Source organism: Haemaphysalis longicornis, unplaced genomic scaffold (genome assembly GCF_048455015.1).
Source record: "Haemaphysalis longicornis isolate Haplotype H1 unplaced genomic scaffold, Haemaphysalis longicornis Haplotype H1 scaffold_17, whole genome shotgun sequence".
Taxonomy (NCBI): Eukaryota; Metazoa; Arthropoda; class Arachnida; order Ixodida; family Ixodidae; genus Haemaphysalis; species Haemaphysalis longicornis.
In genome coordinates this window covers 847754-862757 of record NW_027526276.1, presented here as the reverse complement: position 1 = coordinate 862757, position 15004 = coordinate 847754, and the positions used below count along the sequence as shown (strand labels likewise).

At 46.6% G+C, this 15004-nt stretch overlaps 1 protein-coding gene across 1 annotated transcript in view; it reads right to left on the bottom strand.

Moving 5' to 3' along the window:
• Nucleotides 1–15004, bottom strand: part of LOC144166424 (uncharacterized) — a 96461-nt gene that overhangs the window by 59378 nt on the left and 22079 nt on the right. The window contains exon 2 of the mRNA XM_077695950.1: nucleotides 2230–2335. Coding sequence (XP_077552076.1) covers nucleotides 2230–2335 — 106 coding nt within the window. The remainder of the gene's footprint in view (nucleotides 1–2229; nucleotides 2336–15004) is intronic.

Sequence of the window (15004 nt, the reverse complement as noted above, 5' to 3'; positions counted from 1 at the left end):
TCTGAACCGGAAATCGGACCGGAATTGTTTTCTCTGCAATAGAACATCATCCTAAGCCCATATGTTTTCCGCAAGCTAAAACGCAAGCCCGAACAAAACGCGAAAAAACGACTACAACATAATGCACAGACCACCCAGGAAGCTACCTCCGCTGTACTATACATTCAAAGTGCATTTGCGTCCTCTATCAGAAATCTTATAAAGAGGAGCTCTGAGCTGTTTAAGCAACCGATTAATCAACGGATGCATCATTTGGAAGTCACTTTCATCAACAGATTTACCGGTGAAATAAAGTACGTGTGAGTCTTTAATATATGCCAATGCAGCGCCATGTATGGAAATGCACGCGCAAGCACCGTATCCTTACGCCGATGGTTGGAATATAACTGAAGCACCGAGACAATCTTACGACTCTAAAAAAAACTTTGCAAAGAACGCCTTTACAAACTTGCACGCGTCAACGTTTACATTATTTTAGCGACAACATCGTATGATTATCAATTTAGTGGTCTTAACCAGTCGTACTATAGAGCCACATTTCTCCGATGCGAATACGTGTAGACTGCGTACGCAACTTGTTTTAGGTTTTCATCGTTCGTAAGAGCGCGATAACGCTTGCAGGGTGCACTAAAATGACAGACGGTTTAAAGACAATATTCTTTCTTCAGCTATAGTGAAACGCGAAAATTTTGGTCTGTCTGTCTGTCTGTCTGTCTGTCTGTCTGTCTGTCTGTCTGTCTGTCTGTCTGTCTGTCTGTCTGTCTGTCTGTCTGTCTGTCTGTCTGTCTGTCTGTCTGTCTGTCTGTCTGTCTGTCTGTCTGTCTGTCTGTCTGTCTGTCTGTCTGTCTGTCTGTCTCATAATAGATTCAGCCACTTAAAGACCGTTCCAAACCACTGAAACTGGTGAAAGAAAACATTGTTAGGCAAAAATAACATTAGGCATATTTAAAACTTATAAGCACATAACTGACAGTCGCAGCGTTCTCCTAATTAGTATAGACGTAATATAAGCTCGCATCCAAAAAAACGCAGTAAAAAACGCTGTCGAAATCAGGTGGGATAGAAGCAAATACTGTAACACAAGGGACTCCTTCGGGCAGTCCCAATAACCCGTTCGGGAGCCGAAACGTCTTTTTCGTATTTTATAAACATTCTCGGTCGGCGCCAGTTTTCATTGTTGTAACACTGGAAGGGAAACGTTCCAACGTATGGCGCGCGAGCAGCGAGAATGAAGGAAAATTGAATCGAATTGAGCAAATTTCCATTGCATTCTATAGGTTGGTGGGAGAGGGATGACACAAGCGTCAAAGGTGGCGGACGGGGTTACGATGCAGGGCAGGCAGGTGACTATCGTCTTTCGACGACAACGCACAACTTATCGAGCGACGTGCGCAGGGGCCATGATGCCCGCGTATAATTGCCGCGCGCACCCGCGCAGCGTAAATTCCCCGCGACACTTCGAATTTCGCGGGCAACCTTTGACCGGCGTTCAAGAAGGGGGGTGGGATGTGTTGGGGCGCAGCCCACCGCCTGAGATATAACCGCAACTGGGTAATTGCGTAGCCCTTCATAAGCATTCCTACGCTGCTTTCTCACCGTGTTCCGTGATTGTCGTAGCCGTCTCTCCATTTTTTTAATCCAGAGGTCATGTCACGTTTTTGTTGCGCTCAAAAAAGTGCGTGGCAGCTTAGGTGGCCTCATTCGTACGGTATACAGGTACGTAGATAGCGGCGAATAAAGCATGATTATGGTGGCGAATATCAGGCAACTTCAAGAACGCTGTAAAAACTCTCGAGCTCATCATTTTATGAAATTCGGACTTCGTGATGCAATGTCCTTAATTCCTAACAACTGATCATTCAACCTCAAAACGCCGACAGTGCAATCATTTGCACGTACACGGGCGCAACATTTTAATAACCGCGTGGAGTAACCTGCGGAAAGCCCCGGATGCAAAGTGCTCAGGCCGTAACGATCGCGTGTCTAATAAGCCAAAGTGGAACGGGACAGCAGACGATAAACGCGAGCAGACGATGGGAGCTCAGAAGAAAAAAAAAGGCAATTCGTAACGAGAATGGTTCAACGAGTGCAAAGCAGTGCGTGCTTACGCGAATTATGCGCACAGAGCGGTGATCCCGGGGAGATTAACGAATTCCGACGCGGCGGATGCTGGGTCAGATAGACAATAATGCACTGACTGTAACCCGGCCGGTGTGGGAGTTCACTCACCCTTCAAAACCCGGCAGAAGTTCTCGTCGGAAAGAGGACTTGAGATAACTCCGCGCAGAGCGACGCAGACAACAAACACGAGCGGGCGTTGTTGTTTTTTTTTTTTCTTTTTTTTGGCACTTGCTTTTGTCTCGCAGGATCACGGCCATTTTTAGACGCGTTGTTTTATCACTTGCTGTCGTAAGAACCAACCAACCGTGTATTAATAAATCACACAACGCGGGGACTACACGCTAAGTACCTAAATTTTTGCCTCAAATGTGCCTGAGGTTGTGTTTGCGCTAAACGATGGGGACATGTAGGACTTATGCCAGCCGTTTTAGTCATTTGGAACCCTCGTGCCGGTATACATACTTCTTTTTGAAGAATTGCTTGAACTTTTTACCGAAAGACTGATCCCAGGGACAAACAGAAAAACCAAATTTTTCGGATGTAAGTAGCCCAAGAGAGATTACTGTCTTTAAAACCGTTCCCGACGCGATTCTCCGAGTTTCTGTACATGCATTCTGGCGTTGATTGTTAGCACAGATTTCAGAGTAAACATACTAGTTAGTAGTAATAATCGAGACCACACCCCACGTGTTTCGAAGTGGATGTCATAACCACTTTATACCACCACACCTTCGTAATAAAATGAAATTCTCGAACTTTTTACTCAATTTTCGGTCGTTATGAAATCCAGGAGGTGAGACCATGACTTAGCCCGGTTCGTATTCTTTGCCGCACCGTGAACCCAAAATGGCGTAAATGAAGGGTGCGTGCATTATGTTTTGTTCACGCCACACGAAATGTTCAATAGTTTAACCGCTTGCTCGATTGAACGTTTCGTCTGGCTTCAATAGGATATTATGACACATGCCCAACTAGGGGATCGATGAAGGAACCGACTGAGCCATATTGGTTAGGGTGATATTGACTGCCATCCGCCGGGGATGTGAAATGTGTCATGTCACCATAAAAACTAATAAATCGAGAGTGCGCTGGAAGCCCGTCTTGTGGGGATTATTTTTTTCTGCTTGAAAAGCCAGTACTCTGACCATGTTATCAACGTATCTGCTTCCCTATAAGAGCGATAATTGATGTGGCTAAAGGTCTAAGGAGGAAAGCGGCAATTTCAAACCGTTACTAACTTTGTGAACGCCATTGTGGCTTTTCTATTATGATTGAATTGACAGCATGTACCACATTTTTGTTAAAACTTGTGCATAACCTCAGTGCAATCGCTAATTAATGCAACCAGTACTGGATGGGTGTGTAGTTATGTTCGAAATTCTCTTGTGTATACTTGCCTCCACTGAATTAAATTTGCAATACTTGAACAGTTGGCTACAGTATGAACAGTTGGCTACAGTATTACCACGTGACGGCGCCTCCGCGCGCATCGCCAAGCAATGCCCTCAAACATGCTGCCTCTGAGTTAGCCAGAATGAAATAAACAAAAGAAAGAAGGAAAAAATCGCTACCGAGTGTGTGCCTTATCTCATAGAGTTTGTTAGTAAGTATACAAGAAGGGAAACTGCACCTGGTAATCGATGCCATCGTGGGGGTTTATGGGAAGACCCCCTGTTTGGCCTGGGCTTGGCATGACAATTGGATTCTTCAGCGGTTTTCGGGATCTGCTTTCTCCACTATGCATTAACACATCTACGAGCTACGAAGAAGACGAAATGGTCCCTGTTTTGTGACACCCGGGTTCCGTGAAAAAGCAGGCAGTGGGTGATCGTACCTGACGTTGGTCATGCCGCAGTCGAAGGACGTATGACTGAACGGGTAATATGCCGCCGCGGAAGTTGTAGCTGACGGGAAAAAAGAAACAAAACGTACTTCGACGAAGACAAGATACGACAGATACGGGAGACTGTATCTGTCATATCTTGTCTTTGGCCGCGACTGTTTAACGGGTGTAGGAACAAATGGTCCCGGAACAAATGGTCCCGGAACAAATGGCCCCGGAACTTATGGTCCCAGAACTTGTGGTTCCGGAACAAATGGTCCCAACTCGAAAGTAGGAACAAATGGTCCCGGAACTTATGGCCCCGGAACAAATGGTCCCAAGCCCCTGTTCGGGCAAAAACATTCTATAAAACTCCACGTGGGTTCTGTTTAAATTTGTTTTATTTTGCTGGAGTGCAATTTCTAATTTCTTAGGTGTCTTTATTTTTGTTTTCTATTTTTTAGATTTCGTTAAACCGGTTAGCTCAATTTGGGCCATTAGAACGATTAAACGCGGTATTTCTGCCAACCACGCATTTTTGTGAAAGTGCAGGGCATTCATTAAACGATTGGCCCGTTTTCTGAATTTTTTATGCGCATTTTATCCGGCCTTTTTATTTTAGTCGTCGCGTTTTTTATACGTTCAAGACGAACATTCTTATCTATCACTTCCCTCTCTCTTTCAGTATTTGATTTTTGTAATATTTTCCTTTTTTCGGTTTTCCACGTTTTGAGTGTTTGTGAGTCCGGCCGTGTTCCAGGAAGCCACACGTGTCGCCAGACGCCGCAAGTAAGCGAGGGGGGTGACAGGCACAGTGTCGAGACATGCGGACGTCTGGTGTGATAGCAAGCATCAGCTGAGACGCTGGTCAAGCCAGGCTGTCGCGACGGTCAGCACTGTTAAGTTCGTGCTTCTCATTTAATTAATGAAAGCCGCCGGTATCTCATGTATTGGCGTCGCCTCCGCTTCTAACTGTACGCTCAGTTCCTTTCATGCAGCCGCAAAGACGCGAAGTTGGGGGTCGCAGAGTGCATGCTTTGTGCTCCTTCCTCTTTTGTGTGGAAAAAGACTGGGGTGCTGAGCCCTAGTACCTCTGTTGGTACGCGGTCGTTCGGTGATGAGCTGACGGGAAGCGAAAGGGGGCCGTCTCTAGTTTTTGACGATTTGCGAAGCCGGCGTCGGCGCTGTTCGTTGATGGTCATTCGCCTTAGGAATTCGCCTCGGGTTGAAGGAGCTCTTCTCGGTAGTTCGGCGGGTGGCGGCGTCCCTTAGTCTTGGAAGGGATTAGCCACGACTCCCTCACTGTGCCCGCGCGCGCGGCGACAAAGGCAGGGCGGGAAGGCGACCACACCGTAAGGTGTTAGCCGCGCGATGACCGCTCTAAACGTTCGGCTTTGGCTCTTGAGGAGATGCCACCCGCCAGCAAAGTATTGCCTATTTTCGGAGAAAAACCAGTTTCTAAACTGCAAGCTGTAAAATTATCGAGGTGCAAAATCTTGATTAGTGTTGCTTCGCTTGATTCGAACTGCATCGAAGCATTTCAAGTGGTGAGCACAGTAACTCAGTTTAGCCAACCCAATAAACCCTCATCGAGTAAAGTTCCCTTTTGAAATAGCACAAAACGGCGAGCGCAATGCACTATGTTGACTGGCGGTCAACAGTACCGTCCCACTCACATTTTTGATACTTTACATCTAAATAATACCGTCACTGTAAATAGGCTCAACGCACTGGATGAAGTCACTCTTTTCTCAAGCATTAACAAAATTTTGTATTCTTGCGAGTACTGCACGTCAGCCATGTTAATTTAAACAGTTATGTTGCTCCACTTCATAAGAAAACTGCATTCACGAAGAAAATTGCGGTAGCCCGTTATTGTATTCACTTTAAACAGCGGTCGAGGGCGGCCCAGCACACACAGAGTTTTGATTGAAAGGTTCACCACTGGTTTGCCTGGCACTCGGAATAACAAAAAAATACGAACAAAGCAAGCACGGGAGATCGTACACGTGCGACAAAAAAAGTTTGTATACAGCATTGAGCTCAAGCAAATTCAGCATTAGCAAATATACTGTGTATGAACAGATGCAAAATACAGTGTGCACAGATACAAGCATGAATATAAATACATTGACCCCCTCCTTCCCTCATGCATGCGCTAAGGCGTAGTAGTGGTGGGACCATTTCTTCCTACTTTGGAGTTGGGGCCATTTGTTCCGGGACCATTTATTCCGCGACCGCTGTTTAACGCCACGTTTTCCTTTTTCTTCAAGTATGAACCAACTCGCTCAGCAAGAAGTTTTGTTAAACTGTAGCTGACGGTCGGTGCACCGGTTCCCCACGAAGACGACGTTTTCGTAGGCACGCTCAAAAAGCTTTCCAAACTCTTCAAACAAACTCTTCAAACTTATTATCTGCATTAATAGTAAAATTAACAAAATAAGAATCTCTAATGAGTTTCTCAGAAAATATTGACGTTGTTGTTAACTGCCAGCTTGGCCTGGAGAATAGTAGGCACAACCATTCCTGCGAAAATACCCTTTACTTCCTTTTTCGTTAGCTTTAAAACAGCCTGTCTTATTTTCCATTTATTAGATAACACACCATCTTTTGCGTTTTTTTGTGGCACTGTGTTCGAATATACGGCCACAAAGGCGTTTCAATCCAAGCCAATGATGAAACTAAGGCGAGCGCATGATGTAATGGCGACCCATGACTACACAGACGGCCTTTATGTGAGCCGCATAGACGACAGCGCCAGATTCCTCTCTAGCGTATATTATAAGAAACTCTCTGCCTTATCTCCACACGCGCCCCACGAATCTTGCTGTTGTTGCTCCTTCCATGCATGCCATTTATCAAGGTGATGCGCTGTCTCTTCGGGCGGGTGGCAGGCGAAGCAGTTGCTTTCAATCAGCTTATTTGAGGGCGCTGCTTTATGAGGAGGGTGGGAGCGCCGTCACATGGTATTTTTCATATTTCGCGGGTTTTCTTTATCAATCAGAATAAATGAGTATGCAATTAGTTCGTCGCTGAAATACCGCAGTGAGATGCCCCTCATGGGTACCTACAAGTGCCTCATTGACTATTCAGTGATTAGGACAACACTTCTCGAGTTAGATAATTAATAATTATTATTTAGTTAGTTAGGTCTCATTAACGAAACAATTACTGGCTGCTTCTCCACAGTACTGCAAACATTACGCAGTGGGTTTTCTTCAAGTAATGTCATTGCTCTTTTTTTTTTTAATTCATGTGCATGATAGGTGGGACACCCTGTATATTTACTATTCAAGCACGTTTATGTCGATATCTTCATACCGGAATACCTTTTTTAGTATCTCTCCCTGCCTTTTATTATGTCGATTAGGAAGGGTGTTGTAGAAACCTCCAACTCTCACCTAATGCATTATCTATACGCACCGAAAATGAAATATCTGCTCATAATAAAGTTTTCTCTCTCTCTCTCTCTCTACTTGACGCCAAGAAAAATACGCACCCATGCAAGGTGTCCTTATGATGGGCACGCTTGAAAAGACCTCGTACGCAATTTTAAGTAGCCTCCAACTGTTGCTTTTTGTCCTGCGCTACTTTATTTTCTTCATGCTAACAAACCATTTGTTCGACAAACGTGTCTTGTGTTTTATGTACGTTCATTTCAATAGGAAGACGCAAATATTTTTAAGAGCGTTTATTTTGCCACAGGGAATAGATAAAGGGTACGAGTTGATGGGGAGGAAAGTTGATTAGATGAAATGTTTTTTCTCCTGAGTATGCGCTTTCACGGTTAATGCGGTTGTCTGCTTCTTCTGTTTTTCAGCTCTACTCAAGAATTGTACTTTTCATGTCTGTATTCTGTTTTATGCCACTTTGTTCTGCCCGCTTCAGCACCTGAGTTGGCTAAAAAACTAATTAAAATTTAAAACTTAAAACAGCCGGTAAAACAACTATTACAAAAAAAGAGCTCTAAACTCACTGCTTCCCAAGGGGTATTTATCTTCGGTAAACAGCTAAACCTCGTTACAACGAGGAGTGATCTAGCGAATTACCGGCTATAGGGAGCTAAATACAAACTTTGGTTGGTCACGCTGCATTTCAGCCACACATTCTTTTTACAAAGAAACCGAAAGTGTAAACCGTGCGCGATATCGGCTATAACGAAGAAATATTTGGTTCGCGCGAGGCTGGAACGCTAGCAAAAAAGCAAAATTAAAAAAATTAAAAGATAACACAATTATTGCGAAGAAACTTGTAAAAACTCCTGGCGTCCAGGACCACACAAGTAGAAAAGGCCCTTTCGTGCGTAAACACAGTGGAACACATCATCCTGCTCAGGGCTGTAGAAATTCACCAGACAAAGACCACATCCTTCTTCGAACATATAAGAACGCAAACCTGTTTTGACAAACAAACTTTTTCCTGTTGTTTTTTTTTTCACGTTCTCATATTACTGTTAATTTTATTTGAAGAAACACAAGGAGAAAAGTCAGGATTACCGCGTGTATAGTGGATTCGAAGCCAAGGATAATGAATTTTTGTATCTAGGATTTGTATCTAGAATTTTGTATCTAGGATTATCTAGGATAAAAGGAACCTGGCTCTGCCCGAGCCAGATTGCCGGTTATAATTCAGCTAGGGCTGAGTTTCACCTGCACTGTTACAACGAATATCGGATATAACGAACTGATGTACTGCCCTGATACTACTTTGTTATAAGGAGGTTCCACTGTAGCAACGTTCAATTTGAATTGCTTGTAGACGTAGGCGACGCCGAGATATGTCGACTAGGAACGTCGCGCGTAAGTTTACCAAGCCCACCTGCCCTTACTTAATCGGCAAGCCTGCATGTTCTGGAGGGAACTAACACGTAGCGGCATTCGCACGTTTCGCCACAAAGGGCACGCCCACGAAACAACCAGCGCGAGACGCGATAAACTATGCGCTCGTACAACACAAGACAAATTTTCCTTTTCCCAACAAACAAACGACACGCTGCGAGCTTTCCACCGGGAGGTACATAGCGTGGAGAATGCGGTCAATCCTAACGATGAGGAAACTGGACCCGCTTGCATACGGAGTCTGTCCACAGAATCTTCTACCTCGCTTTATTAAATGAGCGTCTGGCATCCGTTCAGCGTTGTGTTTTGTGTGAACGCGCTCGCGCGCGCGCGTGTGCGTGTACGTGCGTGTGTGTGTATACGCTTCGTAAACACTGCCATCGCCGAGTCCGCAAAGTTATCGTGACGATCAGGACTTACGCACCGTAAGTTACGCCGAGTTACGTGTGCCGTGTCAAGGCCCCGCAGCCACGCCTCAATACACGACGCTTTGCTCATTAATCTGGCGGGGAACCTTGACAACGGCTTCGGCGCGTCGCCGACGGGTTGGTGGACGCCATTAGATGGAATAACAACACTGTGCGCTGCGCTGCGGCGAAGGCGCGGCCAACGTGCGATCCAAATGGCCAGCTATCGTTATATCGACGCAGCCTGCATGCCTCGAGCCCATCCGGTGCGCGTAATGTGTATATATTTACGAACCGACACTCTGTACCTATATGGGCGAAGCGAACCTTGAAAACTGTGATTTGACAAAGCGGCTCGACGTGGCTGCTCGCGACGTGCTGCCGTATCGCGGTTAACGCTGAAACCTACAAGCATAACGCGTGCTCAGGAGGCGTGTCCGCAGCAAAGCCAACCAGCCGCTGAGGCGTGTAATCATCGACAAGCAAAACGATCCGACTGCATTTATGAACCGTAACAAGAGCAATGAAATAATAACCGCGTCTTGCAGGAAGGCCACGCGGATCTCATTTAGGGCGAGGACGTCCATCGGTGGCTACAAACGCCTTTAGAGATAGGGTAAAGCTTTTAGTCGATGTGAAGCAAACGATTTATCCGTTAACCCCATTTATGAGCTTGTGTTCAACGGCTAGATCTTTCCCGAAGGCATTTAATTACGAAATGATTCAATATTCAGAATCCAGTCATGCGGTCACCTTACGCTACGGAGTCACGAAGCGGGAATCTAGAAATATTTGGTCCCGCACCCGCTTGCTGTGTTTCCAATCACCTCGAAAGACGTGTTCAATTACGTCGAAACTCGTAACTGAACGACGCAATTCCGATTCCACTCTTTTCCCCTCTTCCTCTTTGCATGGGCCTCCCTCTGTCTGCCTCCCCCTATTTCTAACCCTCTTTCCCTCCTAATTCCCCTCCCGTAATCTACCGCTCCCCTCCAATCCTCATTCATTTTTGCTTCCTCCCTCTAATGTTGTTCTCCTTAGGCCCTATTCATTTTTCTCCTATTGCCACACCCCGTACAACTTCCGCATACCAAAGACGCGGCAACTGCTAGTAGGGAGCCTTAGTACGCTTTCGGTTCCAAAGCAGTTTGAGGCGCCCTACCGCGCATGCGCAGAACCTAAGCCGTCCTTGGGAGTTTCGTTTTTGCGCTGAGCACGCACGCTTATTTGACCGAAGAGCAGACGCCCGAGAACTAACCCCACGAGGAGGTTGCGTTTCTGGATTCCCTCCCGCAGTCAGCGAGGTTGTGCGTGAACGTGGCTGGAAAGAAGACTGCTGCTAATTTTTCCCGATAAAAATTGCGGTCTCCGACAATAGCTCAGCCGAATATGTAGATTTAACGAGTCGTTCGCGAGAAATGGATCAAGGCGGAAAGCTTGTAGCGTTTTGTGTACGCGTAAACGATGCCCGAGCACGCTGACCGTGCAGCCGCATCGGGGCCTCCTGCGCACGAAACGGCGAGTGGCGACGTCTGCTCGCACGAACCTAGGTTCCCAGCGACAGCTGCTCCTTGTCGCCAATCCCCAGAATGAAACTCATGGCGAAAACAAAGTTACACATTCAAGAGAAGGGGTGATGGTGTGCGGAATTCTTGCGTTAGCGATCGTCCTAGTGAAAGTGAAAGCTGTGATCAAATAACTGGGCTTACGCTAAGCCTAAAGATCCCTGCAGCCAAGAAATCCAAGCCGGCTGTGAATCGTTAGAAAAACACTAGATTCCAAAACTCGTCGCCGGCGAGCGTGCTGCGTTTGGGTCTCCGAAACCCATTTTAGGGGCGAAGCTTCTCTTGCTCGGGCCCTGTCCCGGCCGTACACGGCACATTGTACACAGCACATTGACCATGATTGTGGCAGGATCCCCCCAAGGATTGGCCAACCAAAGATTGGCCGAAGAGGTCATAATGTTCAACGCGTTTGTTGCTACCCAACAAGGAGGAGAGGAAGAAAAAGAGGTTATTGTTCGTCGCCTGCGAGCTCAAGACTCTGGCTCGGGTCCTGTCCCGTCCCGCGTTGCTGCCATACACGGCGGAATGATGATGATTTTGGCAGGATCCCCCTAGGGATTGGCCAACCAAAGATTGGCTGAAGGGGTCAAAACGTTCAACGCGTTCGTTGATACCCAACAAGGAGGAGAGGAAGAAGAGGAGGTTGTGGTTCGTCGCCCGCGAGCTGAAGACACGTACCGGGGGTACGTGACACAAGACGCTTTGCAGAAGGCGACGGCCAAGGTGGCTAAAATGTCACACACCGAATTCGCCAGCTTACCCATGGAGATTCTCATCGTCCCAAACAAGCCCTACATGTTCACCACAAACATCGACGTCGTCGACGGGCTTGTCGACGGGGCGGTGGAAAGCTTGACGTGTCGAGTCTTTATATGATGTGCGGGCGAAGGTTTCACGGTTTTACCGATAAGCATTTTAGCTTCGCCCCTCTCATCATCATTCACTTCGCGTAGATGGCGGGATTTTTTACCTTAGATGGTGGGCTTCCTATTTTGCATTTTTCTGCTAGGATGGTGTGCCCGTGCGTCGAGGTTATGGAAACGTGAGAACGCTCCAGCGGAGTCGGGATGGATTAAAACAAATCAGTTGCTGGACGTGCACGAAATAAAAGCAAAAACAAACCGCAATATCAACACGTCTCCAGCTAACATATATATAGGGTCATGGTGAGCCCGACCAACCAGCGTGGGTAACATAAGCGTAACAAAGAAATAACACCTGCCCACCAGGCTGCTGAGGCTACTTACTGTCGCACACAACAAAAAAACACACAAACTATCAAAGACAAAACTCGGGGCTCTCACTACCGCATGATTGGATTTGCACCCTTTGGGTACAGCTTATGTAAAACAAAGGAATGCAAGTGCCCAGTGTAAAATCGCAACAGGAATACCACAAAAACCTAACAGGAATTCCTGTTGTACGGCAAAAAAGTTTGTTGTGACAACCGGAATCCTGTTGTTCCGACAAAGTGATCTGTTGTTACGGCAAGCATTTCTGTCGCAACGACAAAGTCAATTTTCTCAACGACAAACAGTCCTGCAGTCACAGCAGAACTGCCACTTACGCTATTTTTCCACAATGGGCAATAACATTAAAATCATGTGAAACTACAGACGAACCATCAGGATCACGACAAGGCAGGAATTCGCCACGACGGAACATCAAAATCAAGACAGGAATACGAGACGTGCACGACAGAACGTCACAATCACGACACGACAAAAAATATAACGAAACGACAGTACGACACGCAAACATATAACAAACTACAGAAATTTTTCTTGTCATTTTCGGCTGGGTACACACTGCATATGCTAAATTTGATACAAGGCCTATGAACTGCGCAACCGCTATCCTCGAACAAACCCCGGCAAGAATATGCGCAGACGCCACTTAGTGGCGCCGAGAACGGGCGGTTGAAAACCATTCAGTAAATTTCTAAGCCCAACTCCCAGATGTAACCAACGTACGGGATACTGGCTGCCCTCCCCTCTGTGCAGCTCGCTCGGAACAATGGAATGTTTTCTGAACCAGACGTATTAAATGAATTCTCAACTAAGCCGGCTTCGCCAGCCAGCTGGACTACGCCTTCGGGCCAGGGAGCGGGGTCGCCATAGCCTGAAACTAAGTGACGATGATCTGAGAGAATCTGGAGGTACTGAATATCGAAAAACAGCCGCCGAGCACCTATCACACTTCCGCTAATATCCATCCCTCTCCACATGACCCCTGTGTCAAAAATTGGCCGCGTATACCTGCTCCTCTCTTCGCAAATGTCGACATTTTCCAAGTAAATGCCTCCCTTCGCTTTCCAGCTCACCTCTCACGTTGTCCGTCTTGCGTCGCGCTCCTCTCCAGGCAAACACGCTAAAGTTTTGCTCAAGTCAGTTTAAGTTTACCGTGTTCCACTGCTCCAGGTCGGGTGCCTCGATGCCAGCGCTGCCGTACGGCGGAGACGCGCGTGAATCGAGGCGCCCTACTTCAACGTTTATGGAACCGCGTTGCCCTGTCCACGTGCGTTCCAAGCAGAACGTGGAACCTGTCTAGTGGAACCTTTCGCAACTGTTTCCGCTTGAGTTCCTAAAATCCCGCCAGAAGCTATAGTGGCGCGGGTGACAGTAGGCGACAGTGTGATCTTTTTTTCTGCGGTAAATGTAGTATTTCATTTCGCAACAACCAAGCATCCGTGAATTTTTAAATAAAGAAACACTGTAAATATCCCTTGTGTATTAATTTGCTGTCGTATTTTTGTGCAATGTTTTGTTCTTGTTCAACAATGTTGACAAGTATGAACATATAAACCGGACTTTGACGTTTAGATTTCGCTGTGAGTATATAAGACTATTGCGCAGGCATCTTTCCTCTTTGGCCGGGTGGCTGAATCGAGTCAAACATACAGACAGACAGACAGACAGACAGACAGACCAAAATTTCAGGGTTTAAGTAGCCCAAGAAAGGCTATCGTCTTCACAACGCCGGACGACTAAAAACTGCGTCTGTACTGTTTCTCAGCTCTTCGGTGAGTTCCAATAAAAATACAACTTGTCCTTTCTTACATCCTCAGCGCGGTAATCTAATGCACGAACAAATTTGGTCCATAGTGTTTGCCGGGCGTAACTAAACCCGCATATATATATTTTTTTCATTTTCACGTGAATAAACCCAGAATAAAGGTGGAAAAAAAACAAGCCAAATTTTAACCGCCAGAAAACTGGCAAAAACGACGGTATGCCACACTTTCGCGTTCTTCGCTCATTACTGCACTGCCTTTGACTGGTGCGGTAATTGCTTCTCCGCTGCCGCCGTCGTGAAAAACAATCGTTTTCAAAAAGCCATAAGATTTTTGCCAGGTTAGGTATGCGTATAGCCCACAGTTTTGCTGGTCGTCTTGTCACGCACGCCTTACAGCCGGGGATGAGAGCGAATTCTCGATTTCCACGGCTAACTCACCTGCATAAATCACGCCCTGATTGCCATTGGATTGCCTGATTGGAATGGGGTGGCGTGCATTCGGCAGGCACCCTCAGATAATGAATGGCAGCGTATACCATTGTCCCTGAAGGGGAAAGTGTATGACAGCTGCATCTTACTGCTGCTCACCTACGGTTCAACTTAAAATCAGGACGACTCAGCGAGAAATGGAAAGCAAGATGATAGGGACAAGAAGAGAGCGGAGTGGGTCAGGGAACAAACACGTGTTAAGGACATATTAGTACAAATTAAGAAGGAGAAATGGACATGGGCAGGGCATGTAATGCGAAGGCGAGATAACCGTTGGTCATTAAGGGCAACAGAGTGGATCCCTAGAGAAGGCAAGCGTTGCAGGGGGCGGCAGAAAGTTACGATGGGCCGATGAGATCAAGAAGTTTGCGGAGATAAATTGGTCGCAGTTGTCACAGGACCGGGATAGTTTGAGATTAATGGTAGATGTCTGTGCCCTGCAGTGGGCGTAGATAAACTAGTGATGATGATTACGATGATGATGACGCTTGCCACCACTGAACTAGGTTGCCACTGCCGGGTTTACTTTGCGGCGCATTAAACTTGATGGCAAGTAGCTCTGCAGCTGATACCACAAGCTTCAGCAACGACAGGCTAAACTAGAGCTCAATTTCTGCGCGAAGAACCTTCCTGTTGTTACAGAACACGCTCAAGTCCGGCGATATTCTCTCTCGACCTTTTTTTTTTACGATCGGCCATGCAACGAGGAAGACGTGGCCTCCTTTTTCCGCCGCCTGTATCAGTTTG